The sequence below is a fragment of the Numenius arquata genome, chromosome 7 (genome assembly GCF_964106895.1).
Source record: "Numenius arquata chromosome 7, bNumArq3.hap1.1, whole genome shotgun sequence".
Taxonomy (NCBI): Eukaryota; Metazoa; Chordata; class Aves; order Charadriiformes; family Scolopacidae; genus Numenius; species Numenius arquata.
In genome coordinates this window covers 46,202,524-46,225,032 of record NC_133582.1, presented here as the reverse complement: position 1 = coordinate 46,225,032, position 22,509 = coordinate 46,202,524, and the positions used below count along the sequence as shown (strand labels likewise).

General features: G+C 40.0%; 1 protein-coding gene across 2 annotated transcripts in view; it reads left to right on the top strand.

The window, feature by feature from the left end:
- CMC1 (C-X9-C motif containing 1) overlaps positions 1-22,238 on the top strand; it is a 46,771-nt gene extending 24,533 nt beyond the window's left edge. Inside the window, exons 3-5 of one of the 2 annotated variants that reach the window (XM_074150156.1) lie at positions 4,779-4,984; positions 16,212-16,302; positions 17,727-18,787. In XM_074150156.1, coding sequence (XP_074006257.1) covers positions 4,779-4,984; positions 16,212-16,256 — 251 coding nt within the window. In that variant the 3' untranslated portion in view covers positions 16,257-16,302; positions 17,727-18,787. Of the gene's footprint in view, positions 1-4,778; positions 4,985-16,211; positions 16,303-17,726 lie in introns of both variants that reach the window. The other variant, XM_074150157.1, reaches the window with a different exon arrangement.
- The last annotated feature ends 271 nt before the right edge of the window (positions 22,239-22,509 follow it).

Below are 22,509 nucleotides of genomic sequence, written 5' to 3'. Positions count from 1 at the left end.
TCCCATCTCCTACCCCAGCAATGTAGCCTACACAAAGTTTGGGTGTGCAGGAAATGTTCCTCCCATTTCTTTCCAAATTGCAAGGCATCTCAGTGAGGGAGATGTTTGAAAGCAAACGTCAACACAGCTGAAGAAACATGGGATGCTGACTGAGACCCAGTACAGTGAAGCAAGCACATAGACTGACAGGGATTCAAATGGGCATGTTACTTCTGCCTGCTGGGAAGTTCAGACTAAAATTCTGCCAGGCCATAATGTTTACATTCTTGTATTACTTCAAGGTGCTGTTCTGCATTATCATCTTAATGTAGGCTTAGACATATATCTAGTTAATGAACAGAAACTTAGCATTGCTTTCCATAGAATATGGAAAAGAAGAATATAAAAGAATGTATACTGGTTGGGTGGTTATATAACCAAAGATTTAATTACTAATTAATTAATAATTAACTAATTAATCTTTAACAGGTTTCTAATAGAGCTCAGAGCTACTGCAATGGCTTCAATTACTTCTATCCAATGTTCTATATTTAAAATATTTTATATTATCTACATCTAATGGTGCTTCATTACTGTTGAGTAATAGTATTAATAGTTCTTTGTAATAGAGGTGTCCTCATCTTGTACTTTTGAAAACTATTCTTGATTTAAAGTTATACTTTAATATATATATAAATAGAATATATAGGAATATCTGTATATTCTATATAATGGAATATATAGAAAATAAAAAGCATATACATGTATATGTGATGGATTTTTTAAATTTTATACATTTAAAACAGCTTGAGAAAGTTTTAAGTCCTTTGTTAAGTGAGTATGGTGTGGAAAAGAGTCCTCTTGCTTCCGCAAGGCTATTGTGTAAATTCATTTTGATATGCTTCATCTCTTGAGTAACTATGAAACTTCAGCAGTTCTGAAACAGAATATTGTTTGGAGAATCTGTCCTTCACTCTGCCATCAAATTCATGTAAATACTAGATACTGACTGTGAATAAACTTTGAGAAACATTCATTGTTGGGCAGAGAATACTTATGTAAATTACAACCCCCTAAAAAAATTTTTGCACTTCTGTGAAGGAAGGTATTTAACAGAGTTGGCAACTTTTGCTTTAGCTCTACTTTAGCTCTGTCAACAGACTACTAATTCAGATGAATAGTTCTGGTCTCATCTTTTTCTCTTCCGCTTTTGCTGTTTAAATAACAATTCCGGAAAATGTGGCATGTGATTAATTTTTTTTTTTTTTTTTTTTTTTGCCTAAGTCAAGTATGCTACTTCCATTCTCTTCTGAATAATTACTTACAATTGAAATATGCATTCATGTACCCAAATTTAATTCAGTGTTTCATTACTGCTATTATTAATGAAAGGTAGGATTCCCTGTTGGAAACCTGCTGATTTGGCATGACTACAGAATGAAGTTCTTTTCTAAATGATAACTAATTTCACTTAGGAAACCAATGCAATGTTTCATGGGCAATTCTGTTAATGCAACCTAATTCTAATCTCATGGTCTTACCCAAGGCTTTTAGTTCGCAAAAGTATTTTGGCTGTGAGGCATAAGCAGTGGTCTCAGTGGAGGGCTGTTTGCTCCAGACCTGACGTTACTTATCTCCATTGCCCTGGCGTTTGAGTTGCAATGACCTGACTTGCCTGAAAGCGAATTCAGCCACTCTCATAAAGAGGTGAAAAAAATCACCTCTGTGTGTTAAAAGTACTTAAAGGTATTTTAGTGTTTGCATTACTGTATTTCAAGTGCAGCTAGATGCATTTCACGTAAAGGGTAAATTGTAACAGTAAGATAATTGCTTTATGTGAAGCAGGTGGAATTCACTAGTTTCTGATGCAATATAGTAAATATCTTAAGTTGGATTACAAGGTTGATACACCAAAGTTTGGGTTCTACCATGTGCTATGGGCATCCATATAAAGCAATGTGGTGGTAACCGGTGTTTTGTGTGTCCAAACCCTAACTGATTGCACAGCAACTTTTTACTTGGGCAAGTTTTGTACTAACAGTTCTCCAGTGCTCAAGTCTCTAAGCCCTAGCTGAACTTGGGGCAAATAGGATGATCACTTAAAGCTTGTTCTATTTCAAGCAGAGGGGATGAATCTGAATAAGAAACTGTGTCTAGCCCCCCTCCCTTCTGCAGTCTTTCAAAACTCCAGTGGGACAGGAGTTACTTCATACTGTTCTGCAGTGTTTAGAGAGGAGACCCTTGTGAGTGGAGCAGTAGCCTTGGAGACTTGTGTCAGCTCGTTGAACTCCTTTATGATTTGTTGTTAAGTCATGTAGGATGGGAGACATTTCATCCCAGTTCTAGTCATCTGAAAGTTGTCTAGTCTGAACCCGTCATCCTGTTTAAGTCTCTTAGGTGGGACCTAACCGCATTCTGGAGGTACCTTGTGCTCTTTCTCTCTCGGTTTTGTGTCAAGGCAACAAAAAGGAGAGCAAGGTACTTCCAGAACCAGCTTTAGGTGAGACATGTAAGTTTTTGGTGGCTAAAATTAGGTAGTGAATTCCACCGGTAGTCATTTTTAATCTCTGTTTGCACATGTAAATGAAGATAAGACCATATATGAAAGAAAACTATCATGGTCAATGTATACGTGGCATTGCATCGGTATGCATAAAGCAAGGGTGGCTATGCTATGAATTTTTGTTAGGGTATTTGATCTCCTGCAAAAGCAATGTAGAAACCCTTGGGCTTGTGAGCATTTGCTCAAGATTCCTTTGAGCTGTCTTTTTCCTCGCTATCTCAAGTTGCTTCCACATTGCTTGGGGGTCCCATTGATTTGTTAGTGCTTCCTCTAACATTAAACATCAGTGTGTCTGCAGCTTCTGTGCAGATGTGGCCTGGCGGGACAGTGAGTGCCTTTCAGCTCCCACTAAGATTTGGTGGAAAGTAGGGGAAAGGCAGTTGATGCCTGCAACTTCATTACATCGAATGAAAGTTTTTTACTTTCATGACCCAAATTACTTCCCGTTTTTTTCTTTCTTTCACCACTAGCAGCAGGCCTGGGCTCTCGTTGAAGACTGAAGAGTAAATGCAATTATTTTCCATAACTAATTTGACATCTTACCTGTTTCATTGCTTTTTTTTTTTGTGGCCTCAAATACTAAAGATATACAAGGCTGAAATCATAGTATTTGGAGGACAACAGGCAAATAATCCCAACAGCATAAACTTAAATTCATAAATCTGAGACTCGCAACCAACCTGCTGTACAAGAAAACAGATGCCATGCAATAAATTAATACTAAGCTGAATAATAAACAAGACATATTGTTAAAGGTCTTTAATGCAAAGAAAGTGATTTCAGACTTTCATATGCTTGTTTTCTGTCTTTGTTTAAATGAGGCCCTTGCATGTGTTTTCTTTATTGTTCTCTTTTGCACACATTTGAGCTTTGTTGGGTTGAGAACTCAGTCTCTGGTTGGGCAGTGGTGATTAACTTACACTAAATAGGCAGCAGTAATGTGATTTGAGAATGAAAAGGATTCATTTCTTTTAAATGAGGGGAAAAAACCCAAGGTTGAAGGAAATAGTTTACATAATCTGTAAACTAGTTAAGGAGCTGAATATTTATGCAGGTTGAAATTGAAGCTTAGTTGCCCTCTAGGGGTTTTACATTAATACAGCATATGCTAGCTTTTGGGTCGTTTTTTTTTCTTTGAGAATAAAGGTGAGAGAAGTCTTTGGAAAAACTTACATACTGACAAATCTGTGGTGGTGGAGGCATGTGTACATCTGCATTCAGCGAGTAAAGCTCGTTTAGTTCAGAACCCAGAAAATGGAGGAAAGATTTTTAGCTGGATTATGTTCTTGTCATTTCAGTGTACCAGTGGAAAAGGTACTCGCAGTCATCCAGTCGTAGCATTGAGAGGTCCCAGCCAGGAATGGCCCTTATGTAGAAGTCAGGATACACCCCAAAGAGCTTTCAGTCCTAACTAGACATGGAAGACAAAAGCTTACATGGGGATGTAATGGCGCTGCTGAGAAGGCCAGGGTAATGGCAGCATTAAGACCCTCAGTGAGTTTCTGCTTGTTTCTGAGCCTCTGAACGCTGCTTTGAATTCTTAGTGCCCTCAGCTGCCTCAGGGGTCTTCTGTCACATCTTGCCTTACAGCAGCTTGAGCCCTCTTTATGGATTCTGTGACTGAACTTGTTAGAAATGAACTGTTTCTCCTTGCTTAGAAAGCAGTTGACAAAAACTGAGTAGTTCTTGTTTGGGTAGCGTATGATATTTCATAAGAAGTATTCTCATGCCATGGGAAGAAGTGTGACTAAAATGGCAGCTAAACTGAAGCCACATATATGTTTCTCTTCATCTAAACTTTTCATGTCTCCTTTGCCGATGGCTTTATAGCAGATGCATTGCTAATATTTTTTTTAAGAATTGCTAAACAAATTCTTTGAAGTGCAGTTGTTTTTCTAAATATGGAATCCACATTTCATAGAATCATAGAAGCATAGAATGGTTTGGGTTGGAAGGGACCTTAAAGATCATCTAGTTCCAACCCCCTGCCATGGGCAGGGACACCTCCCACTAGAGCAGGTTGCTCAAAGCCCCATCCAGCGTGGCCTTGAACACCTCCAGGGATGGGGCATCCACAACTTCTCTGGGCAACCTGTTCCAGTGTCTCACCACCCTCACAGTAAAGAATTTCTTTCTGGTATCTAATCTAAATCTCCCCTCTTCCAATTTAAAGCCATTACCCCTTGTCCTGTCACTACACTTCCTGACAAAGAGTCCCTCTCCGGCTCTCTTGTAGGCTCCCTTCAGATATTGGAAGGCTGCTATGAGGTCTCCCTGGAGCCTTCTCTTCTCCAGGCTGAGGAACCCCAGCTTTCTCAGTCTGTCTTCACAGGAGAGGTGCTCCATCCCTCTGATCATCTTCGTGGCCCTCCGCCGGACCTGTTCCGACAGGTCCTTGTCCTTCCTGTGTTTAGGACTCCAGAGCTGGACACAGTACTCCAGGTGAGTTCTCACGAGTGCAGAGTAGAGGGGTAGAATCACCTCCCGCGACCTGCTGGCCACACTTCTCTTGATGCATTCCAGGATGCAGTTGGCTATCTGGGCTGCCAGTACACACTGCACTGTGATTATGTGATTATTTTTGCTGTTTCTTTCATAACAGTGTTGAGACTGTTCTCTAAAATCTTTTTGCATCTGAAACAAGATACTTGGATGCAGTTAAACAAGCACCTCCTGCCAGACTTAAGTACGTGTGTGCATACAGTTTGAGGAACATGGTGTAGTCAACAGCCAGAAGTTAGAGCACTGTCCCTGAGGATTCATTACATGAAACTAACTATGGATTAGTGCCAGTAAAGTCTATGGTGTTATACAGACTTTTATGCCATTTGCCCATTAAGCCTTGCACCGAAGAACAGTTCCTCTTTTTTGAGGGACTTTCAAACAAACTTTTCTGACAAAGAGTTCCTGCTGCATTTTGTTTTGCTTTGTGGATTTGTCCAAGGTTTGTTTGTAAATCCTCTGTCTACCAGTATTTCATTTTACTGCCTTCAAAATTACAATCTTTGCTATGGAGAAATGGCCACATACCTTAATTTCTCTATATAATCAGGTTTATTAGTAGAACCCTGTATACACGTAGAATTCTTTGGCCTGGCACTGTTTGGTTCCAACAGCCAGTAGCTGGTTTAGGATTCTTTTTCCTCCCTTCCGTGATCAGTTTCCCTCCATGAATAGAAACGCCTAAGCTGATTGCTATCTTTATGCAAGATTTTTCGGTCCAGAATGGAACTACTCCATAAGCATGGTTTTAGTAAGCTGCCGGTCCTGCGTTGTTCTGAATAGCCTTGGCCTCATCTGTTCAGTTTAATGTCTCCGAAAAGTTTGAAGAAAGCGTGTGTTACTAGCTCAGGGAGGGTGTGTGGCATGGCGTGGGGGGGGGGAGTTCCACATCCATGTGAGATCAAGGGGAGTGTCGTAATTGCCCTGCTCCTGCAGGGCCGCGTGCAGCGCTCACAGCTCATGGGGAGTTCTCTAGGACCTGAACAAAATACTGAGTTGTAGTGCTTTGTCATTTGAAAAAGTTTTTGTTAAAGATACAGGAAGAGTACGATGGCTGGATTATTTGCAGTCTGGTATTCAGGCCTCTTTAGTTATCTGGTTATCGCAGTCATTTATTTAAAACAAGTACTGATTTACAAAAGATGGAAGATAAAAGTTATACAGTTACCACCATATTTCCAGATCTTGCTAAGCTTTGGTAGTATGTTTTCTTGTCACGTCATTAAAACTCATCTCTTCAAAATCATGATATTCTGACTGCCTACGTAGTCAATGATGCACTTTCTTTTGAAAAAGTAATTATGTGTGTTTTATAACACGGGGGCCGCCATTGCAAAGTGTCAATATATAGTTCAGAATATAGACACAGCACAATTCTTCTCCCCCCCACCCCCCCGAAAAGTTGCACTTCTGGTTCTGTCATGCCTACAAATGCTGAGTAGTCCCTCATTCAGCAGGAATTCTTCCCACACCTCCACACCAGCACACACCAAAGGCTAGTAATTTTGGAAAAAAGACTAAAAATACACTGCGAACTAAAGTAAGTACATGATAGGCTGTTTTGGAGGTGTTGGAATGATGGTTGGGAAGGAATATAGAATGAATTGCTACCTTTAAGGGCATAAGTTTATTAATCTTTAATATTTTTGGAGTGCCCAGAAGGCCTGAAATTTTGACCCTACTTTGTATGCCCCATGCCACCCCCACCCTCCAGCTGGAACCCTGAAGTCAGGTTCACTTTTGCTTAGACAATATTTTGTTTCATTCAGAGGGAGAACTAATAATGATGATGATAATAATAATAATAATGATAAAAAAACCCTTTGAAATTGGAATTTTGAGTAAAATCATACTTTTGGAAATACAGTAAATTGAACTGGGGGGGAGAAAAACGTCCCTAAGACGGCGTGCTGTAAATCAGAGCTGGTGTCATGGTGGAATAACGGTGTAATTGCTTCTTCAAGAGTTACATAAATGACCTGCTCTATCTCCACCGTGTGGTAGAAGGACATCACTGCTGTTTCTGCCACTCGGTGAATCTCTGTCTTTTATAAATAATTTTTTTTTTTTTTTTAAACTGTGGAGTTCAGCTGAGAAGTCAGTCGTTATGGGACAGAGGGAGGAGGATGTTGTTTCTTTTAATCATCTGTTATGCTAACTTCTCTGCTTTCCCCGAGTGGCTCAGCAGCTCCCGAAGGAGGTGGGAGGATAAGCAGTGGCGAGGCCACTCTGTGCAGCTCAAGTTGGATGCACTTGTTTATATAGAAGCAGGCAGTGACAGACAGTAGCCATGGGGGAACTTGCATTTGTTCCAGTTCTGCCTCTTCCAGTGCCTGGTACGGTAATGCTTGATGTCAGAGATACTTACTGCAGGGTGGGAGGAAAATTAGATCAAATCAGTCTTAAAGGAAGCAGTTGTTTAAAAACAGTGCAGTTTAACTGGGTGGCTGTGCTCGTTGGGCGTGCTTTACCTGCAACCTTATATAGAAGCCAAGGCTTGTGGTTGACAAGAACATTCCTAAAGCAAGTATCTTTAGTAGACAAATCATGATTTACCCAAGTAAACCCTTTCACAGCAAGGTGTTTACTTTGCTTAAAAGAATTTTTTTTTTTTTTGTAATTTCAACAGGAAGAAAAGGAGGTCTGCTTTTCTTGACAAATCTGCCTGAATACCCCAGCAGATTGTCATCGTTGAGCACTTTAAATCTGCCTTGCCTGACAAAGTACAGTAACTTTAAAGCCTTACACATAATAGATACACCTTTGCTATTTCTCCCCTGACTTCTGAGGACATAACCCTCTTCCTTGTACTGCTGCGCTCTGGGTGTCTTGCTTAGTCAGAGGCAGGACTATACTTCTGTGTGTTTGGGACAAAATCTATACACACATTCGTGTGTATATATATATACACACGTGTATAGATACGTGTGTATACACATGCCTACAAAAAATGCTGACAAATCTGCAAGTCCAGGATGGGAGATCAGATCAGGTCAAGCTTGTGCCCACTACGCTAAAGCTAACAAGTAGGTATTTCTCTGCATCATCTGTGCCAAAGATCCATTTGCTGTTGAAGGCCAAGTTCTGTTGAAATTCTAGTGACTAAATGCGTACTACTAATAAATTATGTCCACCACAGCATTGCATCAGCATTCAGCAATAGTCAGGAAAGTACTATCTGACACTTTTAAGGTGTACGTTTTTTAAAAATAATCTTTTCTGGCTCCGTGATTGATTAGGAAAATACTTTCCTTAGTGAACTTTCATGTGTGCATTCAGAATTCTTATTAAAATGGAAACTAACTTTAATCTTTGCACTGCTTGTCCCCCAAAAGTCATTTTGGTCAGGTCTCATGTGCAGGACTGATACAGAAACAGAATGAGGAGAGCTGACTTGTACGCGTCCAAGCGGCAAAACTAAGAGCTGCTGCAAATACCATGAGATTGCACGTGTATATTTTTTTCAGAACTCTGTTTTTTTAACTCTAATTACTTTAACCTGGCATATTTTTGTTAACAGTTTTAAGTATTTGTTTATTTTTTGTTAGTTGTACTGATTGGGTTGGCTTGAATAACTGTGTTCGGCTGTGTTCCACAGTCTTTTTTTAAAAATTTTTTTATTTAGCAAAACAATTTTTCTCTTTCTTAAACTTGCTGCTTTTCAGTTTCATTCACTGTCTCTTAGTGCTCATTATGAAATTAGAAAGAAAAGATCCAACAATGTGCTATGGACAAGCGCAGGTTAATTGGGACAGACAGAAGTACTTCCCTGCTGTTGCTGGGGGTTCCTGGATATACTTCTGACAAACGTCCACAGTTCTCAGTCCAAATGGGAGCAAATTTGAGACTGCAGAGCGTGTGTAGTGAGTCCGGTGAGAGAGGTTCCCCCAGTGTAAGCCTCTGCATCGTATGGGTATAGGACTGTGTCTTCATCATTCATGACTTTTTGGATTTATTAGTCATTCCTTGGTGCTAGTGTCTGAAAATCCCTTTTTTTTTTTTACAGAAATTAGTTCATTTAATGATTGTTTGGTTGGAAAACAACAGAAACCCTGTTAATGTTACTGTACTAAAAAGTAGATCAGCAGCTGAGCAATGACTTCTGTTTTGAATTAAATGATACTGGAGAACATGTACATGTGTTTTCAAAATTGGTGTGGTATTGTGGCTTCTAAAAAAAGCCAACAAACAAGACAAATGAAAAAAACAGTAATTTTTTTATAACTTTAGAAACAAAGTTTAAATAAGCCATTGATTTCCTGTATTCATTTCAAAAGCCCCTTCTAAGCCTTAATTTCAGAAAAGAAATGCTCTTCCCAAGTGTAAGCAGTTGACCAAACCCAGAAACATAATATCTATGCATTTAAGAGATAAAAACTCTGAAGACTGTTGCTTCTAAGTGAACATAGATGGCATTTAGAGAGCAAGTAGCTGAATTGTTATGAAAAAAACCACAACCCCAGCCAACCCTCAACAAAAACCAAACCCAGAACATTTTTGATCTGCATGGAGTGCCTTTCCTCCCTCCTGCTTTGGCCTATTCTGCAGCAGCTGGGACATACTTTGAGGTCAATTAATTTTTGCAGCGGGATTTTGAAAACTTGCTGATGAAAAAGGCATCCACAGTATGGTACAAATAACCACAATTGCAGTAGCTGGGACTTCAGCAGGACTTAAGCAAGCTAGGGCAGATAGATGTTGAAGGAATTCAGGCTGGCATTTGCCTTTTTGGTATTGGGGTGGTTTTTATCTCTTTCTTCCTCCGCTTCTCTTGGAGGCTTGTCAATTCAGACCCACTGCGCAAGTGATCGGAAAGGTTTTGAAAGGCATGTGAGAACTTTATGCTTCAAGGTACAAGCCAAGCTTACAGCTGATAGGGGTTAGGAAGAAAGTTCACTCGAGAAAATGTTTTCCCATAATGTAGACTTTCTGGCACCTTTTTCTGAAGCAGCTCTTACTGGCTTCTGAGAAAGATGGGGAAAGATGGAGAAATGGGCCCTTTGTCTGATTCAGTATGTTATTTTCTCATCTTTAATTGTAAATGTCCTCTAAAGCAAAGTCTTCAGATTTGTTTCTAGGATATTGATAACATGTATTCTTTACCCCAAGGCAACGCGTTTAGAGAAACAATTTTTAGTTTTTTGGGGAATATTATTCCTCTGCAGATCACAGTTGTGTTCTCTGTGCCTTTCTCACAATTTTCTCCTTCTGTACGTCCGTCCACCTCTCAGTCACCAGATACGTGACTTTTCAGCATTTCATACTGGAGCAGAAGAGATGCTGTAGTCCACTGGAGGATCCTCTGTTTACATTGTATGCTTTAAGACAAAGCTGGTTTTCTGTGCTGACAGCACACTGGGAAAGACTGGGCAGGAGGAGAGATCTTCAACACGGTGACTATCCCTTTCCTGAAATTCCTGGATTCCTGGAATCATCTCTCCTCCCCAGTCCTGTGTTGTCTGCTACTGCGTATTGATCATCTGCCCCAGGACAGGTGCCCCCAGCAGTATGTTGGAGCTACAAAAGCTGAAATGGAGCAGCTTTTTGAGGGGGTGGAGATGGGCAGGAAAATGGAAAGTATATGATTATGTTATAGCAAATGAATATTTGTGGAGACAAAGTATTTGATCTGATAACAGAGGTTCACTTGAAAGAATCAAGGTTATTTTATGTCAATTTTCTCTTTGCCCTATATAAGATGCATTTAATTATTTCATGCTATCTCTCTCTATTCAAATTAATCTGTCTTATATATATTGTTGCTCAAATTAGAATAATTCTTTAATCAGCTGTGTTATGCATGCCATAGTAGACTAGAAAGGAAAGCTACTCCTGGCATACTGACGATGCATGTATTTTATTTGTTATTGTAATTTAAAAGTAAAATCAGAAATATTGATTTCTACTTGACTGGAGAGATGATTTAGTTTGAATATCAGACTGATCTTAATCAGGTGAGAATTAATTGAGTTGGAGGTATTAGATATTCAGTGATGTTAACTGAACCATGATCAATCTACAGAGAAGCTTTCTCTTGTACTGTGTCAGAAATATCAAATAGCTCATACTCTACAATGTAAAACAATCTTTTCATGTTCATCCTACTACTTCCTCTGCCTCATTAAATGCACCAGTAATCTGTTCTGTGCATACTGAGTAATCTTCAAAGTAAGAAGCTAATAAATCACAATTTAATACAAAATTAAAAGCATAGCAATTTTACCATAAAATGTTGCTGATAATGTTTTGGATCTTTTTAATGTTTTTGTACAGATTTTACAAACATAGATTTTAGAATCTTGTTTACATTTTCAAGGGAACTGTTTCCTCTTCCTTCCACCATTGCTCCCCAAATCCCCATTGTTACTTGGGCATCTTTTCTCCACCCAGTGGTAGAGCTCAAGGAATGACCCAAACATTGGACAAAACTATTTCCTTTTTTGTGTAAAGAAAAAAACCTACCCCAGGAATAGCATATAAGCCTGGTCTGGATCATGATACAAGCTTTTTTTTTTTATTTTAAGAGTGTGATAGCAGTATCATAAGTGTTGAGAAAATATAAATGGTGAGATAACACCTCTGTAGGACTTTCTCTTAAGTAGTAAAATTGTAAAGTCTTTAAATAAACTAGAGCCAGACCTGAGAGGATCAATTTATCTTGATAATGGGGAATATTTCATTTATTTTGTGTACAAGAACATCTGCAAAATAGGTACATAATTATGATTAATAAACCTGCAATTCTAACATTAGATGAATTGCACAACACTTTACAATATGAGTCAATAGGAAAGTGCTAAGTATTGTTATAATCTGAGTCTGCAAAAAATGAATTTTAAGAAACAGCCTTCATGCTGCATACAGCTCGTACACCGAAAATAATAATGATGATGCCTTTGCGTTGTTATATCAACGCAGATTCCATGCAGCTGGTTGTCTGGAGGTAAGTTCCAAACACTTTTTGCTCTTCTTTTGCTTTTGCACATGTAAAGACTTCCATGTTTGCAGAAATAAATAATTAAGAATCTAATATTTTTAAATATTTAAATTTAAAAAAATCTTTAAGAAATCCCCTAAAAATATAACTTGCTTGCTGGTTGTTCCCCTATATTAAATCACAAAAAAATAAAAACTTTCTGATTATCTTTAATACTTGGGGCAGGGCATTTCAGTTTTTTCCAGAAAGTCTTTCCTTTACATATACGTAACTGAAACTTTTGCAGTCCAACACACAGATTTTGCCGTTTCATTCTGAGTGCAGCCCAGTGCAGAGACCAGCCTACCTCTCCTTGGAGCCAGAGGGGTGTTGTAGGCTACATAAAGAACACTTGCATCTATGGTGCATTGTTTTTGTTGTCCACTGTTTGTAGGTCTGCAGACGCTGACATTCAGAATGTTAAAATCAACTTTGTTTGGTTTAATGGTGTAGAAGAAAATTATTATCTTTACGTAGCAGAGCTGTGGCTCTGTGTTATGCCAGATGTTGGTTCGTCCCTTTGAGTCAAAATCCTACACGTTTTTATTTTCATCATATAGGAGCAAATACTTCTTGAACCTACGAATATGTTCTAAGATGATAATGGCCAGTACCCTGGCTTTTTCTTTTCTTTTTTTTTTTTTTTAATTAAGAAATGCATGTATGAGGACATCTGTCAGTGGACCTCCAGCAACTTTGTTGTAACTAACTTTCTGGCAAAGTATCTGGTCTTTTAAAGTTTGAAAATCAACACTTCAATGTGCTGATCATTGCATATGCCCCTCTGATTGCTTGGATAGATGGAGAAATCATTTATCCAGTCTTTATTCTGAGACAAGTTCCCAGTTTCACTTCAGGTTCTATCTGCTTCGTGTATTATTTTGTAGTAAGTTATAAAACAGAGTTGGGGGGAAAAGGCTATTAAAAATACTAAGGAAAAACATTCTTCTTAGATACTGACTATTTTTCAGCAGAGATTTATGTGGACTGTAAATATCTTTGTAAACAAAATTCTTTACTGTGTCAACCTTCTAGCTAATTATCAAAGAAACCTTAATAAATAAAAGGGTGCTCTATAACTTAAAACAGTTCTTAATCAACTGTCAAATACACTGCCAGACATTAAAAATAATTCTTTATACTTCCAACATTATTTGTATAATTCTGTATCTGAACAGAATTACACAAAGACTCGAAATAGAATTTTTATATGAAAAGCCCCATGGGTGTCCAGACAGCTTTGGAAATAATTTTAGAAGGCTTTTAAAAGCCCTTTCTTCCGTTGTTCTGTGACCTTATGTGTGCCAGGATCTACCAAAGCAACTGGTTTTGCCCTTGTTCTCTGTGTCTTGCTTCCTCAAGTAGATAAGTTGAGATATGGAGACCCAGTGAAATATTCCTCTTGGATCCTGGGCAGTTGGAGATCTGGAGGTGCTGAGGACCGAACTCAGCAGCTTCCCTGAGCTGCTCAGGGCCCAAGATGTGCTCTGCTGAAGAAGGGCTTATTGCTGACCTCAGCCACAAGGTCCTCATGTCCATCCCTGAAACTCATAGGAGCTAAGGTCCTCATGTCCATCCCAGGCAGATCACCTCTGTGTGGTAGCATGCAGGTTAGCAGGTGAGTACTGGCAAAACTGAATTGCTCTGGATTCAAATATGGTTGTTCAGCCAGAAGCAGACCTTTGTCTTGGCAAAGATACTGTTTGGCCTTATATACTTGGTTGGTTTAGAGATGGTACTAAACTGCAAGCTTGCTTTAGCTAAAATCCCTCTATGTGGCTGTAATGGCCAAAAAGTAATGAGACTTATAATTCTCAAAACTGTGCCCAAAACTCATTTTGGATTTGTCTTGCAACAGAATTGCAAAGCTTTCTTCGTGAGAGAGAGGAAGACGGTGAAATCTGGCCTCGAATCAGTGATGAACTGTTCAGTGAACTGTTTCTGAGCTGTAGCCTCGAGAAGAGTCCTTTGCTCAGTGTGCATCCCCTTAGACACAGCGGATGGCACGGAGAAGAGCCTGTGGGGCTAACCTATGTCAGATACGATGTCCTGAACCATAACTGCTGCAGGTGAAAGAAGAGTCCATCGCCAGTTTCCGTGGTAACTGGTAGGCACCTGCAGCTCTCTGACGCAGTACTGGGTCTGTGCATAGAGCATTCAGTGATGGACATATGTAGCTGTCCTGGCAAAGCCTCAGCAGGGTTCATTTTGTGGAGGGCAAGCTTTTTTTCCCCTTTCTAACAAGGCATTTTCATTCCTGTCGTGTTGAGCTCCGTCCCTCGTTTTATTTAGCTTGTATTTGTAAATATTGGGGATAACTTTTATTGTTTGTTTGAAACATTTCTTTTTGTTTTGTTACAATCTGCCTCGGATTTGCAGACTCGCCCAAATTTGGATCTAGTTTTGCTGCAGCCTGAGGTTGCGCTTTGGTAGCTTGCTGCTTGGAAGGAGAACAAAAACGTTATATTAGCTTGTAAAGTCATGGAAAGCCATTTGCTAAAGTCATAAAGTTTGGATGATGGGGAAGATTTCAAAAAGATCAGTTTTGCTCTGAAAAGAGCGATTGTTCTTTGTATCACGTGCAGTATCAGGAAGCTGGTTCGTTTGAGTGTGAGACCAGGTTCCCTCGCGTTCTGATTGCCGCTCGTAGCAGCTAAAGTGTTAAACTACAATGGGTTTGTAATCAGATCCTGTGTATCCGCTCCTTTTGTGGTATCTTGCTGTGCACCCTGTAGCTTTGGTCTGCAGTGCAGATACTGCTCGAGTGAGGAATGAGTGGTGATTGTCAAGATTACGGAGATGGAGATTAATTCTTGGTTTGAGATTATATCTGGAACTATTGTGCACTATTTGTGAGATTATTCTTCAGACCAGTTGTTCTAACACTCTTTGTGCTGCTCAACATTGAGATGTTTCGTTTCGTGGAAGATTTCTGAGCAAGACAGGACATAATTAAAAATAAAACAACATTTTCCAGACTCCTGTAAGGTTTCTGGTAAATATTTACAACTAAACCTATCTTGCACCACAGTCCTTACGTGACTGCCAAAGGGATTTTTAAAAGTGCTGGAAGAGGAGGGAGGGATAATCAAGTTTTGTGTGCTCATATGAGGGTGCCCAATATGCTTTAACCTGCTCCTTTTTTCCCCTCTGTTGTTAAGCATCAGCAACGTTAAAGCTAGAGAGCCGGAAGCAGTTTTATCACTTAGCAGCGGTGCCTGGCCACGTACCGCAAGCAGGGCCTTCTGAAGCCGGGGAATGCTTGCAATTGCAGTTTGGGTTTTGTTCACTGGGACATCACGCCTTTAACCAATCAAGATTGGTGAGCTAACAAGTGAGAGGGACCTCCTGTTGTCTTCAGTGTTTTTTTTACTTCACAGCTTCCAGAAGGAATGATTACTGCAAAAAAACCCTGCACAGCACGTAAGGAAGTGCCTGTAGAGAGCAGAAAGCAAATTGGTCACTAGACAAACCATAAGCTTTCAAAGGCTTCTGATGTTTTTCCCAGAAAAAACAAAGGACGTTTTTAGAAATGTGATAATAGGTATGATTTTTCTGAGATGCTGATGTAGGGACATTCAATGTAAACGGTCCAGGAAAAAACAGAAGAAATGTCAGATTCACTTTTTAAAACCAAAGAAACATTTTTATATCCTAATAACACATTTCTTGTATTGTTCTGAGCTTACGCTGCTTCATAAACTTTAGCTATCCAGAAGTATCCTCAAAGTTGTGCATGTGTATTTGGATGATTTTAAGTCTAAAATTAAAACAGATACCAAACGAGATCGTAGAAGCTGAGTGTGGTTGTTAAGAGATACCTTTGAGCACAGGTTACAGTGTCTTCCCAACTGGTAATTAACTGGTTAATTCAAACCCTTTTTTTGCATACTTTAGTCTGGTACATTTTCAGGCGGCCCGTGGTGCTGTTACCGGTGTATGAGGTTAGGTGCTGTGCTGAAGCACATTTTAAGTGTTCATCAATAATACGTTCAAAGTAGTAAGACGGAATTCGTTGCAAAGATGTAAGTTTGGCAGTGTAAGGACACTTAAGGCTGTCATCAACACTTCCAGCACGCTACTTTTTTTTTTGTAAATTATTTTATCAAAAGCCTGCTTAATACAGCCACAGAGTATCAAGCAATACTTAATTCTGTTTGTGTTTTTTTCTTTTTCTTTTTCGTTTCCCAGCATTCACTAAGTGCTGTCAAGAAACTGGTCTTCTTATGGTGGTGAAGTGTCGGCGAGAGAACACAGCGCTGAAAGATTGTCTGGTTGGCTAGTAAGTCCCTCCTGAGTGTTTGTTAGTGTTTTGTTACGTGGCCTATTTTAATCTAGAAATGAGTAGAATCTTACATCTTCTCAAGAGGGTTTTGCCAGGTTAGTGACTTTGATGTGTTTTCTGAAAGCGAGATCTTCACTTTAAAAAAAAAAAAAAAAAAAAGGTGCTGGTCTGGGCCCTATCTGACAAGATTTTATTTCCTTTAATAAAGCTGTCCTGTGGCTATAAAGACTCTTCATGATTTAAATGGTGACAGGTCTAGATTTTCAGCCCAGACAACATATAGCCCTGGATTTGCTGTGCTGAATTACAAATGTGGGGATGCGGGTGAGCAGTAGAAGTACCTTCCTACCTTGGGAGTGAGACAGGATAACTTTGTTTTGATTCTGCTTCTTGAACTGTTTTTAAAGATTTAGTCTTGGTCCTGAAAGCGTCCTTCTGCTGTGCACAGCAATAGCAGCAGCAGTGGGACATTGTTGGGTATTAGAGAGGTCAACTTGATGCCATGGGGGATTCAGTCTCTTTTGGAAGTCCTAATTTATCCCCAGTGCCATCAGCTAAAGTGTGTTAGATCCTCGAATTTCCCAGGGTGAGGGCTGGGGATTTTTTGAGTTTGACCGGGGGAAAAAGGAGGTCAGTTTGTTTTTTGGTGGAATGTATTGTGCCCTGTTAAACCAGAGCTAAAGGTTAAATGCCTTTAAACTGGTGACAGTTATTCTCAAGTATTGGGAACTGATGAAGAACCACGTGCAGCCAGGCAAGAGTTCAGGCTTAACTGCAGTGAGAACTTGCTGGAGTTACTCAATTTTATTTGTCTGTACCTCCATGCATTAAATTTTGCCCTTTTTAAAAACAAAACAAAACAACACAACACCCAAAACAAATACACATTACTGAAAAAAATGTCTAGTGCTTGAATAATTAAAGTGAAAAATCAAAATTCTGAGAAAAAATGAATTTAATTTAATAACTAAGGACCTATATGTTTGCTGTTCGAGACATAGGCTTGAACCTGTTCCCAGTTGTTGCTTGGGTGCCTAAGAAATACAGGTGTCCTCCAGCAGCTTCCCATGCCGAGGAAGCAAACTGCACATCATAACAAATTATTCGCCGGAACTGAAATACCAAATGTCTTTCCCTTTTTCTGCCTTTCCTCTTCATGGCTTCACTGTAGAGGCTTGAAGAGGATTACGCCTCGAGAGAGAGCAGTATCGTGAGAGAACGCAAACCAAAAACTCAGTATTTAGAGTTTACGAAGATAACTGAAACCGCTTACATACTTTATAAAAAAAGGTATTTTATTATAGAACGCAGGAAACTTTTCTTTGGCTGTGAAAGGAAGCTCAGTTCTGAGTGTTGTTAATGAAGTATCTGTTCCATATTCCAAGATGAAAACCGGTATTATGCATTTGTCTGTCTTGTAGCTATTCTGATCCATTATTCTATGAAGAATGCAAAACAGAATATTTGAAGCAAAGAGAAGAATACAGAGCAACGGGAATCAAGAAAAAAAGGCAGAAGGTTACTTCAAATGTATAGTTAAAACTTAAAATGAACTTTTCAAATTTGATATCCAACTTTGATTCGACTTGATTTAAACAGACTTAAATCATCTGTACCCCTCTGTGTGGAATTTAACTGAAATACACAAAATTAAATGAATGGAGAATAAAATAACCTCTGAACTTAAAAGTAATTTTTTTTAAATTTTCTGTAATAAAACATAGAAAGCATGCTCTCACAGCTTGCAAGAGAAGTTGCAAAGGTTGGTTCCTTTGTCTGGACTTGAGATTTTGTTACCAATTTACAGACAGCCTTTTGGAATTTAAAGCTTGTGTCTGGTTAAAAACTTAAGGGTGAATAATTTAAGTTGTATTAACTGATCACAAATTGGGTGTACGTTAAAATTCGTCTGTTTGTCATCTGAAGCTGAGGGGGTACGGAGATGCTCTTGCTCTTTACTAAAAGAGAAGGGTGGCAAATGCAGAAGAGAAGAGCTGCTTGGACTGATCTGATTTATCTTTTTCATTAAAATCTTGAGTCTTACAAGAGGCTGACAGTACTTTTGCCTACACTGTGACTCGTTTCTAAGTCTACGTTGTCAGAAGAGATGGATGCCCCGTGCCTGTGTGTGGCCCAGACTGGCCCTTTCGACTCTAGAGCAAAAGTCATCTGATGGAGACCTTCCCCAAGAACGGGAGAAGGCACGCTAAGGCCTGGTCGTTGAGAAGAGTATCCTCCCCTGCTTTCCTCTGGCAGAATGAAGACACCTGGATAAGCTTCCACACCGAAGGAGCGAGCGAGCGACCACGCTTGCAGAATTAGAGGTAGAGGTAAGCAAACCAGGCATGTAAGCTGCAGGTCACTTCTTGCAGAAACAAAGCGTAAGCAAGTCCCTATTTAAAAAGGATACAAAGGATCTTTTGTTTACTGATGCTTGAAACTGCTTAATTGTAGAACTCTCAGACGAATAAATGGCTTCACTAGAGATAGTCTGTAAAACTTTATATTACTATTTTGGAGTACCTTTCGAAGCATTTTGAAAAAAAGAATTTCTTTACAAGTAAGGAAAGGCTGCACTTAAAAAACTTACATGGTAACTTTAATGCCCTGATTTAAAAAAGAAATAAATATTTGTCTGAGTAAGTAGTAGGATTTGTTACTTTTCCATCAGAAGATGCCAAATTTGACTTGTTTCTTTTAGTACTGTTTCACCACAAAACCAGTACTGCTCTAAAGCCATTCAGGTAGGAAGTTCAAATCAGACTTCGAGACGCATATAGGTGAAGTCCTTAAATTAACATCACGGGCTAGTCCTTGCCCTTTATTCTGTGCCTATTACTGGAATAATCAATAATAATGCTGCTTCTGCTGTTAGACAGCGGATTGCCTGGAGGACTAGGGAATGCTTGTGAATGAAAAACCAAAAAACCCTGTAACATTTTGCCTCATTAGGCAAACTCCAGTGGCACTCAGCTCTCAAACGAACCACCTTAACTTAGCTCCTGTGGAATCAAGTTTCCTACACGTGTGCCTGGTTTTGGCTCCTTGGGTCAAGCATTTTGGAAAACAAAAATAATCCAAATCGGTTAGTGGAAAATTAGTTGTTTCCCTGTATATATATAAAAAAGAGGAAACTTCAGGTACACAGTGAAGTGTTTTTTTAAGGATGGTGACTGTTCTGTTATCCCATTATGAAGATCTGCTACCTTTTCAGTCTTTGGGAAGCGAGCCTGGGTGTTTGTAATTTTTATCAAAAGCACTTCCAAAGAGGATTTGGGCTAGAGTGAGCGTTCCCTTGGAAGCAAGTGCCGTGTGCTGTCAGGGATATGTGCCTGCAGGGAGGGCTCACACCACAGCTGGGGACACGGACAACAGCACCAGTGCTGGCTTTCTCCTTTTCTGGCTTAGCAGAAGGTTCAGCAGGGGAAGGGGACCCCCAGCGCATTGACTGGCACTGCCAAGGAGGAGTTCATGCCTGTTGTGGAACAAAGCTCAGCTTAACATGCAGGTATTACTCCACCACCATTCTATACATTCTGTATATGAAGGACCAACAACTCACTTCTGCACCGACAACCAAGTTCTACTGTCAAGACTGAAACTGCAGGTACTGAATTATACTGTCAGCCATTTATTTCTTTTTACCTACACTCCTGTGTGTGTGTAAGGAAGAGCTGGGTTGTTGCAGCCCCTTAGAGCTGGGCTTTGGCCTTGGCATCAGCTTCCTCTGTAATCCACGCATGGGGTCCATGTGATGTTACCTAGCTCTGAATTCTTGATTTCACACCTTTCACTTCTTTAATGTCTTGTGCAGTGTCCTGTATTTTAATTGCATTTACATCTCTTACTTAGAGTTTAAATGACAGGATTAGTACTACGAAGTAACAAACCCGTACTAGTTGGTAAATTGCTTTCAGTTTTGTTTTGGCCTCAGCTGCATCCTCTCCTTCCTGCGTAGGTTCTAACAGGAAGCAGCCCTATCAGTGTAAGAAACCGTCAATAGCATGGACAGAGCCTTAGGCTGTCTTTCAGCAGTGAACTGGAAGCTTTTTTGCTACATGTTGAATATTTTTTAAAAAGCACTTCTATTTTGTCAGAAGTTACTCACGAATGAGGAGAGGGTGTAGCCTCCTTCCCCCGTCAGCCCCTCCACCTCCAAGGAAACAACATCACTGCCTGCTCCTACTGAGAGCTGGCATCCGTGCAGACGCAGTGCTTCATCTCGCCATCTCCATCTAAACCAGGGATTGCAACTCTAATTAACAGGCCCTAGCTGTTTCTTCAGATGTTTTCTCATTTTGAAATCAATTCTGCAGCATTCTTATACATTATTATTCTGCGTAGGCGGAGGCAATTGGTGGAATTAATCTAGGTGTGCGCCCAGTGTTTCCAAGTTAGTGGATGAATACGGAAAGGTTACCTGAACTGCAGAGGCAGGGACTAACTCCACGGGGTCAGCCAGTCCGAAGCGTGGCAACGCCGCTGGCCCATCAGAGTTAACGTTTGTGTAAGTGCCTGATGTTTTCTAATGTGACCATCTTAAAAATTAAGGTGGCATTACCAGGTGGTTACAGTTCTGATTTTAACACTGCCTGTTACAACTAGAAGCTTTCACGAAGTTGCACGTGTTGCACCGGAGCCATACAACTGGCCCACACCCCGTGTTTAGCGCTTACCTCCTTCAATGGGAACCGTGTGCTCAGCCAGCTTGAAACCACCCACTGTGTGGCACTATTGGTTGACACTGATGGAATAAGGTCTTACAGCTGGAAGACTGATCTGTCAGCCAGCCCCCTAGCAAGGCGTCCGTCACAGCTTCTGCAGCAAAGGGGCCTATCTTTGCCTCTTCGTAGCCCTTGGGAGAATTTGGCAAGCACCCAAGGCACCCACACGTTTCAGGCTACGTTCTTTCAGTGTATTAAAGCGTTCTTTAGACTCCTGAGAGAAGCCCCCTACAAATGTGAAATCTAAAAGGAAGGAGGAAAAGGGTGTCATATACTTATTTAAAAAGTTTGTCTTCATAGAGTGAAATGAAAACTCAAAGGAAAGATGAGGGGCAGTTTGTAACGCACAGGGTTGTCAAAGAGTAGTGGAACTACCTCCCACTGGAGTCTGGGACGTCATCAGGCTGTAAGCCAGGAACCCATTCTGCCTCGTATTTAGTACAGCCACACTCCTCCTCAAGTAACTCCTGTGTCCTCTGTTTACTCTGATGGTCCAAAAATGGCCAAATACAGTTGAAATATGTGTTCCATCTAGTTAAGAATCAGTTCGGTAACAGTAAGCACCTGGGTATTTCTTTCATGTTTCTCCCCTAGAACAACCGTCCATACTCAAACGCCATCATCTTACAACTTCGTTGCTGTATCTTGATGTTTGAATCGCTTTGTCTCTTCCATCTTAAAATACAATGAAATTCATTCTGCTGGACGCTCATCTTGGTTCACATCACATTTACTACAGAGAACAGATTTTTAATTTTTTTTGTAATAGTCCAACTGCAACTTGATTAAAATTAGGGTTTACCTTTAGTGCAGATAACAAAAAAGTTAAATACTTTTGTCCGCTGTCCTGTTCATACAATTGCAAGCAGCACACCGCTCCCCTGCGGAAAGAATCAAAAACCTGACCACCGAAAAACTCAAAATAATTTTAAAAAAACCAAAAAAACCCACAAACTGAAAACCCCACGTGCCTTTTTGTATTCAAACTACACAAAGTAACAGGGAACGGTCTTACTGCTCTGCGGCCACTGGTCCTCACGGGGCCTCTCTGAAGATCAGCAGAGGATACAGGCCAGTCAGTCGGGTACCGGAGCTTCTTACTCTTCCTTTACCAGGCCACCCCAGCATTAACAATCCAGGAGTCTGAGCCCGGGAGTCTCAAAGTCTGCTGCGAGTTGGTTTTGAAATAAAATTAAATCTGCTTTACATCACCTGCGTATTTCATAGTCTACTTATGTGGGCCTGTGTTACATTACGTGGAATGGGTATTGTCTTACTGTAACTCCACCATATGTCCAGTTCTGCTCTCGTCTTTTTCCAGCTGTAAAAATCTGACAGTGCATCACAGCTAATTTGGAAGTTTGCTGTCTTAAATATGGCTGATTCACGTAAGAGGAAAACTAATCAGCTGTAAACCTACAAAACTGGCAGGGAGACTTAAAATGGTCAGATCTTAAAAATATTTAAAGTGAACCAAACA